Source organism: Mugil cephalus, chromosome 3 (assembly GCF_022458985.1).
Source record: "Mugil cephalus isolate CIBA_MC_2020 chromosome 3, CIBA_Mcephalus_1.1, whole genome shotgun sequence".
Taxonomy (NCBI): domain Eukaryota; kingdom Metazoa; phylum Chordata; class Actinopteri; order Mugiliformes; family Mugilidae; genus Mugil; species Mugil cephalus.
Window position 1 is genome coordinate 22,755,037 of NC_061772.1, and position 15,042 is coordinate 22,770,078.

General features: G+C 40.5%; 1 protein-coding gene across 1 annotated transcript; it reads left to right on the forward strand.

The window, feature by feature from the left end:
• The first annotated feature begins 7,965 nt into the window (after nt 1-7,965).
• Nucleotides 7,966-14,860, forward strand: cops2 (COP9 signalosome subunit 2). Its single transcript, XM_047581538.1, has 13 exons — nt 7,966-8,159; nt 9,444-9,557; nt 9,669-9,746; nt 9,846-9,971; nt 10,058-10,147; nt 10,246-10,323; nt 10,462-10,636; nt 10,749-10,927; nt 12,365-12,417; nt 12,840-12,937; nt 13,028-13,110; nt 13,649-13,707; nt 14,282-14,860. The coding sequence occupies exons 1-13, from the start codon at nt 7,998-8,000 to the stop codon at nt 14,424-14,426; spliced, it is 1,440 nt and encodes a 479-aa protein (XP_047437494.1). The 5' UTR covers nt 7,966-7,997; the 3' UTR covers nt 14,427-14,860.
• The last annotated feature ends 182 nt before the right edge of the window (nt 14,861-15,042 follow it).

Sequence of the window (15,042 nt, forward strand, 5' to 3'; positions counted from 1 at the left end):
GAAGACAACATCAATCGTTCCCTCCATGACTCTGAGTGAGCTGCTGACTGATGCCTTTTAAAAGGGGCTAGTAACAAAGATAGGCGTGCGTTAATGCAGGTCTGTGAGTGTGACCTGATGCATGCTTCTTTAATGTGTGTTGCAGTCGGGTTGGCTCATTGACTGTATGTAACTGGCTCCATAAATGGGTTTATTTCCCAGTTTATGTCACTGCATCTGGAAGCGGGTCAGATGGTGTCATTGTGACCATGTCAGTTGATAACTTGGCTGCAGAGCCATAAACATTTCTTTATTTTGTAATTTGTAAAACAAATAAAACAAACAGCAAAGAAAACAGCTGTTATGTATCAGATAATTAGTTGTTATTATATCAAAAAAAGTACCAGGATATCACAAGTATAATTTCTGAACCAAAAGTGTTTATAATCTGCAGATAGATGCAGATAAATATATGTTTGCCTAAATGTATGATACATATGAATATAGCACAAGTCTGGGTCAGTGAGTAAATCATACAGTTTAATAGTCAGTCACTGGAAATTTGGAGTTGTCTCACTATGTTAGCTCTAATTCTAATAAATGGACTGTTTCACAATGTTTCCACTTTCAATTGATTATATTATCTGAAAGTCCTCTGATTTCCATCCAAGTGTTCTCTGGGGAGAAGGAAAGAAGCCTAGGTTGATTTTAAGAGGTAAATTACCCCCCTCCTCCCCCTTTAATGATAGAGGAGGAGGGCTATATCTTTTTAAAATATTAGGTCATTAAATGAGATCATCTTTAAGCAATCATCCCTTGACAGCAATCATGACAGATCCTCAGCAGTCTACCTCCAACTCTCACGCTAACACACTGATGTCATTTAAAGCGTGCTCTTTTAAAACAATTGCTGTTTTATGGACACTTTATAGACAGTAATGGACTTTCTTCACGGCATGCTGCATTAGAGAACAAAAAAGATGCAAAATCAAAAGACTTAAGTAGATAATGTTATATACAGACATTTGTAACTGAGCAATTTAGTGTCATAAAAACAAACTTTACATCGCATTTGACAAATGATGGTCTCCCCCCCTCCCCTGCTGCAAACAAAAGCAAGTGCGGAGAAGTCTCCGATATATTTTCATACTTTTTTCTTTTCTGACCACCTGCAACTTGCATGTGTCATGCTAGTGCCAGTTAAGACGTAAAGTAAATGAAAGCCAGACCTGTGCTTTGGGGTCTATCGAGTTGTAAGGGGGGGACGTGTAATGGGAAAGCAGCACACTCCCTCTACACTGTACACAACAGTCATTAGGCAACCCATCTGCTCAACGCTCGCATGCTAAGCTGTAATTTTCAGGCTTTGGTGTGTGTGCGTCCATGTTTGTGTGTGTGCGCATGTGTGCGAGAGGCCGGTGGTGGTAGGCTCGGTGCAGAGGGGATGCTTGGGTACGTGTGTGCGAGAGAGTGTGTGCGTGTTATTATCTGGATGTCATCGTAACCACAGAAATCAAGGCCCGATACCATCTCCCCCGCCCCCTGCTCCTATCCCCAGCCAGAGTCACGAGAGCCGAGGGTCTCCTTTGCCCACACACACACCCACACACACACACGCACACACGCGCTGACACTGACACACAGACACTGCATCATGCTTCCACATTTTGTAGGTAAACATCTCCAGATTGGTGAAGCGGGATGGAATTCCCGCCTTTGTGGGAAATGTGCCCAGAACCATTTGTAAACCCTCTCCTCCGCCGCCTCCTAACTCTTTACAGATTGTAAACCTCTGCATTTCTATATTAGGTTACTCTGCTGTGGTGCTCGACCCTTCCCTCCGTGGGTCACGATGGACCAAAAAAAGAAAAACTAAATGCAATCACAGAAAATGCAATATATTTATCTTTTTCTGGCTGAAACCTCACAAGTTTGGTCACTTGCATGGTATTCTGAGAATATACACACACTATGCCATAGCCCGTTGCTTCTGTGTAAATATGTGGTTAGCAGACTTCAACGTAACATAGACAGTTTATGTGTAGACAACACTGTGAATGATATAGATTGATTGTATTGTGTTGTATGTTGTGCATTAAAGGCCGTGCGCTTACTCCAGGGGGGAAAGTTTGGCCGTTTCCCCTTTACAGGCTTAAGAGTCTACAATCACATAGAAGCGTTGGCAGGCGGCCAGCCTTTACTGTGGTCACGGCTAAACCTGACCCATATGCCTCAACTAAAACAGTAATAGATTGTGATGTGTGTAATAACATTTGTTTTATTATACTTAGCACGAATCTTGCGCTCATAAATATGAAATATTTTGGCAACTCCATTTGAGTTCATAAAAATGTCTGCACGCAAAGTGTCATCTGATGCAGCGCTGGCCCTCGTCTCCTAAACACTAGCTCCAGCCTCAGCTCCACCCTGCGCCTCGGTCCCAGCTCCAGCCACTATCCAGGCTTTTGTCTGTTCTTCAAGCCTTCATTCAAATGCTAAACTGCTATTTGTCCGTATTGTTCCTTATCGGATTGCTTAAACATTGTTAACCACACCATCATCTGTGGTAGTTTATGCATGCTCTGTCTGCACGGGGGAAAACAAATGTGGTTTTGATCTGGCTCCTTGTTAAATGTCGGTGTTTACGGTAATCTTTGACAATTAGAATTATGTCTGTGAATTAATATTGGCTTAACTCACATAGCGGCCCGAGTGTTGACTGCTCTGTGTGTCACCTCTGCTGCAGCAGTTTATCTTGTTCGAGCAGTGATATCATCAAGTGTGGGAAATGGAAGATCACAGTGCATCATCCGTCTCGGGGGACGTTGTGCAACAGGACACAACTGACATCCAAACACTTGTTTTGCCTATGAACTAGAATGTGTGCGCCAACAGTCAGTCAGTTTCACTCATACATAGACATTTATTGTTCAAGCATTGTGTAAATACGTCTAGAGCCAATAAATGGCCATCAATCAACTCCGTGGCTGAGACGTAAATGCCCTGTGACATTCCTGGGACTCTAATTTGCTGCCATTTAATATTAAGGCCACTCAGATAGAGATAAGATCTTTCAAAGTTATCTCTTAATAAGGACCTGATTTCCATGCAATGGAAAGTTACTATTCGTGACTGACTGGAAAATGTCACATGCCTCTCTCGCCTTAGACTGCCAGTCTCAGCTCAGAATATGGGCAGCTCAGTAGAGAAATAAACAAACGAGATCCTAATGATGAATTTTAGGGCTTTTATCTGATACAGGAGATACACTCAGACTATTGGAGTGACAACAACTCAGCCACGCAAGACTACAACAGGTTCTGTGCCATATAGAGTAGATTCAGTCACTACAATCTGTGTTATTGCATTGTTTATTGTGTTGTTTCAGCATGCAATTGGGAGCTGTGGCTTTTCTCCAAAAGGAAAGTTCTTGTCAACAAAATGTCTGGGCTTTCTATGGCATAGCCCTTTCCGAGAACATTTACTTTTTTTTCTGCTCAGACGAATGTTTTCAATTCGAAAAACAATGTCTGATGGATATATGTTCTGCCTGAATCTACCTTTGATAAGTTTATTTGGGAAGACTTTATTTGCTGATCTTAGTTCAAATACTGTTGTATAGTTGTGTTTAATTTTGTCTATTTTAGTGCATTTGGTCTAATTTAAGACATTTATCCCACAAATTTCAAATTTAGCTGGTCAAACTCAAATTATTGTGAAACACTTGAAAGCATATTATACATTTCTTAATTTCAGTGGGAAGAAAACACTTCTACAAACTAGTTATATTATATCTTTTTAAACAGGTTGTCATTGTCTTGGAACAAACCGGGGGGATACCTTATGATAATCTTGCTGTCAATTATTTTATTTTTTATTTTTAAACACAACTATTATACAAGCTAAAGTAGTATTTTCATTACTCCTCTTCTGACAAGCATTGCCACAGCAGAGATTTCTCTGTGCTCGGCCGTCAGATAAGGGCTTAAATCACTCACCTTACTCTGACATTTAGCACTGTGGCGACTGAAGGTAGGATCATATACCAGTATCTGGCCCTCCTGATGAACTGACACTGTCAAACGTTAATGAAAACATCTGAAGGTTCATGCCTCCTCTGTCACGGTTCCACTGAATGAGATTGTGTTGTTTTGCATAAATATAAAGTTGGAAACCTCCAGTCCCACAGCCACAGCCTTGGCATTTAAAATATGTAAGGGTGCCTAAATATACCCCTTCTCCTGGTTTGATTTTCTAAACTTAAGTCACAGGAAAGCACAGAAAGGACAAACAGTGCAGGACAAAAGAGAAGGCAAAAAGAGATGGGTATTTTTACAAAGTACCACTGTGCACTCCTCGCATCCAGGACCTGACCTAAAAGCTGGTCCGACTTTTGAGCCACATCTGTTTTTATTTTCATTTGCAGAAGAGAATAATGAAAACAGGGAAGCTTTAGGCCGTTAGCCTGCCATCTCGTTGCTGGGGTGAAAGTCACATCAGTGAGCATGGGTGGGATATTCTGCAGCATGGAAAGCTTTAGCTGGTTTGGTTTTGTGGCATGTTTGCAGTAATGAAAAAACAATAAAGATTTAACAACTTCCTTCGCTTTTACAAAAGTAGTAACTGAATATTTTAAATGTCAAACACGACACTAATTTCTTGTTATTTTAACGCTCGCTGGTTGTGGAGTCACCTTTAAAGGAGGAGTTTAAGATAATAAAAACACACATATTTGCTGTAAAATGATGTTGTTTTCCCAGTGCAACTGGGCAAGAAATAGTCCAGGACATTTACTGCGAAGGTTTACTTTAAACTGCTATTGACATGTTGGGTACTAAACCCAAACCTACATATGTAGCCCAGATGAGCTGAGTCCAAATTAAATCCTGTCAGGCTCAGTTTTATCTAAAATTGCCCAGAAATCCAGTCGTGCTGTGGGCACTGGTTTGTCTGCAGTGCTGTCTCATGTCATGAGCCGTCCTCAAATTAGAACGAAAGTATTTACTGCATGTGTATTTTTCTAACCTCTATACATTTATAAGACATACAAACTCCCCACATATTCCAGCGCTCTCAAACGGCAACCCACATACCCCACTCAAAGCGCATACCACAATACGCTAGCGTGTGATGGAGAAGGGGTGCGTGTGGACTCGGCTGCAGGGCTTGTTACAGCGCTTGGAACTTGGATTTCATCTGAGAATACAGCCCCACATGATGGAAGTTGTTGCATAAAATTGAGACACGCTTCTACATACCTTGTAAAAATGAAAACAGCAACAAAAAAAAAGAAAAAGAAAGAAAAAGAAAAACAAACTGGCTAGTCACGCATCTTGCACAAGTGGGGAAGTGAGCGCAGCCATGAGAGCCCAGGGGTTTTCTGCATACGGCTGGCAAGTCTGCAGGTTCTTTGGGTGTGACCGCGTGCGCATTTGTGTTAATGTATGAGTAATGATCTACAAGGGAGCTGGCCGCAGGAAAAGTAGGCACCCTCCTGCGAGCGCTCCAGTGTGAGAGCTATCGTGCAGAGTATACAAGGAGGCAGCCTGCTGAGAGAGATGCACAGGCTTTCGCTGTCCGATGCCATGCTGGGGCTATATTGAAGCCTCTTGTCTCGTGTTTAATGAACTGTCAGAAATGAGATTATATTAACTCTGTTAAGGTTGTTAGGTTCAACATAAAACTGTTTTTGGCAACCAAAAATTAAACGGCTTATAAAGCCCAGTGTATACATTGACGCCAAGGGAATAATATCACTGCACTAATTTCATCAAGTGAGTCATCACCAATTATCTGAAAGAAGAAAGTCCGCTCTGAAGTGTTTATAAGGCTCGATACCACACTCTAAATAAGGTTAGTAGATTTACACTGCAAGGTTACACACCGTGAACTTGTGTTTATCACACCATCCCTTTGACTCAGTCAAATAACAAATACTCTTTGGGACTTTGGGTCCTGAGATGTAGACTGATTGTTACTCGGACTCTAAAATCTTTTTACCCTTTAAATACAGCTGGAACATGGTCTATACGGCCTCTATAGAGATTGTCATTCTGGTAAGACATCAGTCGGCCTGTGGTGATAACGATGCATTTCAGGTATGTGAAGAAGCCTAATGCCGCATAAATAGGGAGGCTAAGTGGGTGTTGTGATGATAAATCAGGATGTATTGGTGTGTTAGCACCCATGTGTCTTTTGTCTCAGACCCGCAGCATTTTTTGGCATTGTTGATTCCAGCAGAAGAGCGCTGCTTATTCGTTAAGCCTTTGTGTTGACGCTAACCGAGGGCAATTAATGAAATGTTGACAGACACTACACACACCACTGCTGCTAGAACGATGCACCTCGCACATGCAACGAATGAACGCGCACTTCCCACAAAAGTCACCACACCAAAGACGATGAGAATAATTTTGCTTTGCAGAGAGCTGAAGCAGACGAACTCCGAAGATGATGTTGCAAATAGCGCGACTAAGGAAGGAGCACTCTCTATGACACATTTATACACACTCACTCACACGTGTAATATTACTCAGGACATTCTTAATGCTTTAAAACTTATATGGCTGCAAATACGTTCTTCCCGCTAGTATTGGTGTTAGTGATTCATGTCTGGATGTTATAAATATTATGGCCAAACTGACTGTGTAGGATGATGGACTGGAGTTTTTCGCCCACACTCATCAGTTTTTTTTAAATAAACTCATGACACATAACTTGATGACACACAAGCTGGTTGCGTAAATTTTGGGAACAGGAACTTAATCTCTCCAGTCATAAAATCTCGCACAGGGTTTGGAATGACCGCCCCCTGGAGTGAGGCTAGAGAGGCTGGAGAGTGATGTGATGCTGCCGACGGTCTCTCCACGTGGCAGCCGCGAATATTGAGGAGTCACGAAATCTAGTCGACATTAATTTTGACGCGCACAACTAATACGAATACTTTATTCACTGAACAGATACTCTAGTTACTTTACAGTTTAAAAATACGACGAGCAAAACACATGATCACCTTGAAAAATATGAGCAGCTACAAGGATATAAAATAATTAAATTACATGTAATTAAATGTTGTGCGTAAAGAATAATGTAATGAGTAAGCTATATATTTCTACCTATATGTTTGTAACTATTCCTACAGTATATGTTTCTAAAACAGAGCTTCAAGCAATGGTGACATTATAAAATATGTTCAACCTTTAAAATCAATTAAAATGAATTAAAATCGTGCATTATCATCAAAATGCAGTTGTATTATGTATCGTTCTTATTGTGCAGCACAGTGGATAATGCTAAATAAAGATTTTTAGTATTGAGTTGGTTGTAGATTCATTGGTTCTATCTTATATTGTCAACTAAAACTTTCCGCGGTTCGTTGGGGGAGTAGTACCAGCAAAAAAGAGCAATCAGTAGCATCAACAAATTTATCTGAAAAGCTGGATATGTGATTGGTAGGGAGCTGGAGATGTTTGTCTCAGCAAGGGATATGAGGACACTGGATAAACTGCTTTCCATCAATGTTAATCCATCCCATCCACCACACAACCAAACTCTATCCAGCTGCATAGCTCATCATTTAATAACATCTAAACTACTGTGACAAATCAATTTTCCCTGTGGATCATTAAAGTCTGTCTAAGTTGAAAACTGATGTTTGAATATGGAAGGTAACATCTACTGATGTACTGTTAAATGTAAGATGTTAAATATTAAATTAGTAAATGTACTTATTATTTTTAAACACCACTGAGAATAATACATATTGTAGTACTCCAGTACATTGTTAGAAAAATACATCTTACAGCCATGCAATATAATAATATCCAGAGGCTGCAGCTCCACTCTCTTAAAATAATGGCCCATGTAATTTTTTCAGGTTTTTCAAATATCCAAATATAAAATATTTGGATATTTATTATTTAAAATAATATCGCCAAAAAAATAAAAAGGCTTGGGTCATTATTTTAGGAAGGTGACAATGTTATTCGTGCACCAGACGCGGTCCAACAGCGCCATCTATGGGCGGATATACGTCTGTGCTTCTCACCACCCCGACTCCACTCCACCACCTCACCAGAGGCCAGGCCTGCGTCTGTTTCCGAACAAGAGCAAGGAATACCACCAAGATGTCTGACATGGAGGACGATTTCATGTGCGATGACGAAGAAGATTACGATCTGGTAATTACGAATGCATCGCCTTGGTTTGCTTGTGAATTTCAGCCGTTTGTCCGCAGAGCGCCAATAGAGCAAAAGTAGCGACAGCAGCACGGGCTAGCTACCGTTAGCTGCTTAGTTAGCCTGTAGGCTAATATCAAGCATAACATTAGCTTCCTAGCTGGCTAGTTGATTTCAGCTGCCGTGCATGTGGTCAATAGTAATAATCCCCAGACACATCGGACAGCTAGCCTCAGGTGTATGGACTCGGTTGTCAGTTAAGTTGAGCAGAATGAAGGAAAAGCCAACCAACGAGCCACTTAGCATCCATGACATTGGCTAACTTTACGTTAGCTCGTATTTGCAGAATGACATGCTTGGACCTGGACAGATTTTAATGATCCGAAAGGGAAATTGCCTGGTCACAGTAGTTTAGTTGTTACTAAAAAAAGGTGAGCTGTTATACAGCTGGATATAGTTTGGTGTAAATTAAGTTCTGTAGTGTTCAGTATGGGAGCGGAGCTGAATCAGTCTGCCGGAGAATCACTGGGGTTCTCTAATGTTTAGTGCACTGAATGGGATCGATGTCAGTGATGGAGAGCAGTTTGTCAAGTGTCCCCCTGCCCTTCACTGAGACAAACATCTCCAACTCCCTACCGATCACATTTAGGATCAATTTGTTGGTCCTTCTGGTGTATTTTTGACTGGACAGCAAAGTACAGGACACTCACAATAACAGCCTGGTAGAAAAACTCTATTAACATTGAAAGACCTGGGCTTCCTCAGGAAGTAGAGTCTAATCAGGCCCATCTTGTCCACAGCATCACTGTTGTCCCTCCAGTCCAACCTGTTGTTTATGTAGACTCCCAGGTACTTGTAGTGGTCCACTACTTCCTCCTCCAGGCCCTGGATGGACTTCACTGGTGTCCTCTTCCTCCTGAAGACAAAGACCAGCTCCTAGGTCTTGTCCACATTCAGGAGTAGGTGGTCTGCTTGGGACCCCTCCATAAAGTCTCCGATCAGTACACCCAACCACTGCAGAGTCATCAGAGGACTTCTGCAGGTGGTAGGGCCAAGAGCTGTACCAGAAATCAGAAGTGTAAAGAGTGAACAGAAATGGAGACGGGACTGTCCCCTGTAGTGCCCCCACATTCGAACTGCACTACTGACAACAATAGTGGACAGGGAGCCCCTCAGCTGGGGGCGTGTCAGACAAATAATCCGGAAGTAGCGAGTTTCTGTTAAACCTTTGAGTTTGAACTGGGTTTTCTGATTTGAACACTGATATATTTGTGTGCTTACATCTAGGAATACTCAGAAGATAGTAATTCGGAGCCAAATGTGGACCTGGAGAACCAGTACTACAACTCCAAAGCCTTGAAGGAGGACGACCCCAAAGCAGCACTAAGCAGTTTCCAGAAGGTGCAATCGTTCTCCGTGAAAACAATCTGTCATCTGTTGTTCTCTGTGTGTATGTGTGTGTTGCCAGAAAGTACAGTATTTGTCAACATCTCCTGATTTTGTTGTGGTCAGGTATTGGAACTGGAAGGAGAGAAAGGTGAATGGGGGTTCAAAGCACTCAAACAGATGATCAAAATCAACTTCAAGCTGGTATGCTGTTTATCACTTTATCACACACTATTTGTTGACACTTACCCCACTGGATATGGCTTATTTAAGAGCGGCTTTCCGTCTTTCTCACTTGTGTAGACCAACTTTCCAGAGATGATGAACAGGTACAAGCAGCTCCTCACATACATCAGAAGTGCTGTCACCAGGAACTACTCAGAGAAGTCCATCAACTCCATACTGGACTATATCTCTACCTCCAAACAGGTATAGATGAATAGCATGGTGCGTAACCGCCGGGGCCAGGTGTTTTAAATCTGCGTCTTACTGAAATGCACCGCCTGTGGTTCTAGATGGACCTGCTGCAGGAGTTCTACGAAACCACGTTGGAGGCTTTGAAAGATGCAAAAAATGACAGACTGTGGTTTAAAACTAACACAAAGGTACACAACAACTTGACTGTTTCCAGATTGTATTGCATAATCACTTCTCAGCAAAACAGATGCTCAGATGTTTTGTATTTTTCATTTATTTTCCACAGCTGGGGAAGCTGTATTTGGAGAGAGAAGAATATGGAAAACTTCAGAAGATCCTCAGGCAACTCCACCAGTCATGTCAGGTAATTCTTCCTTTTAGATCATATTTTTTATATCAAAGACTATAGCATGTGTTTTTCTCTGTCTTATGCATAAATGTATTTTGAGCTGACCGAAACAACGATGTAATAAGTGGTTATTTAATTTTATATCAACTACAGACAGATGACGGAGAGGATGACTTAAAGAAAGGCACACAACTGTTGGAGATCTACGCTCTGGAGATCCAGATGTACACAGCGCAAAAAAATAACAAGAAACTGAAAGCCTTGTATGAGCAGTCACTTCATATTAAATCTGCCATTCCTCACCCGCTCATAATGGGAGTTATCAGAGGTACGATGGTGCAGCTAATTCATTTGCAGAACTAAGTTTTACGTGCGACTGTCGCACTTTGTATTGTCAAAGCTGTTTTCTGAATGACCTGTGCTTGTTTGGTTTTGGCCAGAGTGTGGTGGGAAGATGCACCTGAGGGAGGGTGAGTTTGAGAAAGCTCACACGGACTTCTTTGAGGCCTTCAAAAACTACGATGAGTCAGGAAGCCCACGAAGGACGACATGCCTGAAGTACCTGGTCTTAGCAAACATGCTGATGAAGTCAGGAATAAACCCTTTTGACTCTCAAGAGGTATGAAAGTTATTGTTGCAGCTTTAAGTGCTGTATGTGCTGTTATCTAGTCTTCAGCGCTTTTCAGGCTAAGGACCCCCAAACTATATTAAACCCGGCCTAGTGCTATTTATAAATGTTCATTATTATTATAATTTTGCATTCAATATTACGCTATTCAAATAATACACAGGTTCAAATATTATTTTTTTTTATTTTTAATGTGTGCAACACTAGGGGGGCCGTGCAACCACCGTAAACACAAACATACCTAACTGAGAGATTTAGGTTTTAACTTTAAACACAGCTAAATGTAGTTGGGACAGTGAGTCACCAAGTCATGTGATGCCACACATACTCCCACATTAGTGAGGTGTCTGACCCTGAGGAGAAGCACACAACTTATCTAACCTCGGATGAATGGATGTTAATGAGAGCGAGGTGCGCTGTCCTCAGAAGTGAAACCAAAACATGCGACGCTCCCCCTAGTGGCTGACTCCTGTATAGGTCATATAAGCTCCACCTCCTCCGTGTTAGTGAATGGGACTTGGGCCGAGAACACGTCATATATAATTTACTCTAAGACTTTATAATGCAAATATATGTTCAAATATCCTTTTGTTGGAGATGTTTCATCTTAGTTATTTGATACTGCTTCTCCTCTGCTAATATTTGTTTTATAATAATAATAACAATAAGAATAATAATTGCCTTTATTTTTATACCTCAGTATTTTATTCTATTGTATTTTATTGTACCCAAATACCAGACTGCTGTGGCAACCTAATTTCCCTTTGGGGATGAATATAGTAATCTCTCTATCTATATTGCAAATATATAACAAATGTCTAATCATCCAAAGATTTTGCGACCGCCCTCCCCCCTACACCCTGTTGAAGACCTATGATCTATCATGTTAGTGCTTTCACACCTTGTTTGTTGTTTTGAAACCAGGACTAACTTCGCTTCCTGGAACAATTTGATTGTAGTGTTAACACGTTATCCACAGGCTGATAAGACTTCCCTACCATATGCAATATATTATATAACGAAGCTGTTCATGTGATGAGTCTTGGTGAATAGTTCTTTGTATGCTATCACAAAACTTGCTGTGAGCCCATTGTGTTAAGGGTTGGTTAGAATTTGTCTCGATTGTCCATTGAACACAAAGCAAATCAAGGTTAAATGCAATCCTGTAACAATCATATATTAATCACTATTTGATCTGGAATTAAATGTAGGTGTGAAACCACCCGTAACAATATAAAGCAGGAAATAAAAACAACACAGACCAACAGGTTTCCACGTAATTGTGTGCATTTTGAATTTTATGATAAAGCACAGCTCAAATATGTGTAATCAGAATGATCCGCTAAAAGTATTTGGGGAGTTTTTGTGTTTAAACAGTTAATATTTACTTAAGTTTCAGGACTTTAACTTCTTGTATTTTTTCCAAAGGCCAAACCATACAAAAATGACCCGGAGATCCTAGCGATGACAAACTTAGTAAGGTAAGGCTGCACTTATTTAAAAAGATCATTTGCATTTGTAGTCGCCCGTGCATTTGCAAACTAGTTCTGTGTGTATGTGTGGATTGTTAATGTCGTAGTAAGATCAGCATACATTTCGTAGTATTTGTATAAATCATGGCGCTTCAAACTTTTGCTGGTCTGCTCCTTCCTTGTTTGCTCTCTCTTGACATAAATAACAGTCCTTGTCTCTAATTGCTCAGGTCTCCTGTATATATTTAAAAGTGTTATTGCATAAACAAGGAACTAAGAAACCACACCCAAAACTGTAATAAGAATAGTGTTTACATGAAAGTGTAATATTTTGAAATGTGTTTGACGGGATCAGGATGAGAGTTTTTTGTGCGGGTCACGGAGACACAATGTATACGGTGAAAAGTAACAGTGACTGTTTTGCCTTCCAGCGCCTACCAGAACAATGACATCACTGAATTTGAGAAAATCTTGAAAACAAATCACAGTAACATAATGGACGACCCATTTATTAGAGAGCACATAGAGGGTGAGTAGTGAATGCGACTTCAGCCCCCCCCCATGTGTCGGAAAAGCAGTGATTTCTGAGTGCGGCTGATTATGTGTTGCTATGTTGCAGAGCTCCTGCGAAACATTAGAACTCAAGTACTTATCAAGCTCATCAAACCGTACACGAGAATACACATCCCCTTCATTTCCAAGGTAAGGCCATGTCATTAAAACAAGTGCTGTTCACTGACTTTCTATCTTTGTAAATTATTTAAAACGTATTATTTACACTTTTAACTGCTCTACTGAAAAGGATACTCAGTGTATCTGTGTAAATTATATATTGGAGTAAAAGCACAGATGTAATTCATTCTTTGGGCGCAGGTGTGAACAAAATACGGTTTGGCTTTACAGGTGCAGTGAATAAAACAGATCTAGCATCGACATAAATTGTCAGTTCACACACGAAAAGCACCTTAAATTATACAGTGTATTTCCAGGAGGTGGAGCTTTGCTAAAATAATGAAAAGCTTTGTGTGTTTCACTTACTTAAGAGCACAAGATCCACTGCGTGTGGAATTCAGTTGATTATAACAATTTATTGATTATAATAAATGAATGATTAACAAAATTGTTAGATTATTAATCTAGATAGTCATGTTTTTATTTCACATTAAACCTCAGCTGACACAGATAATGTATTTACAGACATGTGGGTGAGTTGTTGTTTTTTTGTTTTGTTTTTTTCCAGGAGCTGAACATCGACGTGTGCGATGTTGAGAGTTTGCTGGTCCAGTGCATCTTGGACAAGTATGTTATTCCTTCTTTTGCATTTTGCAGCGAGACATATCTCCCTTCCTGTAAATGGTTGCAGTTCCTCATAGTTTGCATCCTTAGGCCTTCGAGAGAGTCAGGTGGTGAGGATTAGCAGTTCCTGTTACGTCTTACACTCATTTGATGTTCCCACTCTCATTGTGATGTGGTATTCACGGCTTCATATCCCAGCCCGACTGGTTTACTCACGTAGTCGACTTGGAAGGAATAGAAAACACCACATTACTGTAGCTTGCTTTGCCCTGTCACCATCATGCCCCACAGTGTTAAAAGAATAGGCCACTTGCACAACAAACTTGAAATAGGGACCAGTATTGATATATTTTTTCTTGAAAGAAAACAAATTGGAAGTTCTTTGATGGCTTTTGGGATTTTACTTTTAGTAATGTCCTTTTTGTCTTTATTACATGAAGCTAAAGTACATTTGCATCCAGGTCAGGAAGACTAGTAGTTCAAAATGCAAAGCATTGAATTAAGAGCTTCACTGAACTACATATTAAAATTTGCCTGACTAAGTTGAAATTTTTTTCTGCTTTTGTTCATTTCATAGCACAATCCACGGACGCATTGACCAGGTCAACCAGCTCCTAGAACTGGACTACCAGAAAAGAGGAGGGGCTCGCTACACGGCTTTAGACAAATGGACAAATCAGCTGAACTCTCTCAACCAAGCCATCGTCAGCAAGCTCACATGATGGCATGTACAATCGAGAGACAAGGAAAATGGCATGTTTGAATACATCCATCAAAGTATGCTACTGTGCTTCTTCAAGTATATCCTCTGAGACAAAGATGTGCCGCACAGATTTTGGGAATGCGTCGATTTCAAGAAGGCTCCGAGAACGTGATCAGAGTGTGTGTTTTTTTTTTCTTTCTTTTTTTTTTTTGTCCCCATGAAAGGAAATCACACTTATTTTTGTTTTTCATGTACTCGATTGGCAGATCCTTCCATGTGCAACACACAAACGCTTCGGTTGTTTGAAGAGAAAAAAAAAAAATCAAAAAGTCCCAATGTGTATGAAAGTGTGTACACAGTATTTTAATGTATACTGTTGGCTGTTGGTAATAAACCGATTTCTCTTAGCACTAAAAGCTGCCTTAGAAATAAATGTTTTTAAATGGTCTCAAATCAGACACACATTCAACAGGTCATTAGTCAGAGTCGACGTTATTGTCAGCTCTGCCATCTGTAAGAAAAACACAGACGATTGAAAATGTGTTTCTCTCAGACCTACACTGGAAGCCACAATGAGGGAGTCAATATAAAAACTACTCATAACATAAATAATACACATTGAATACAGCCTATAG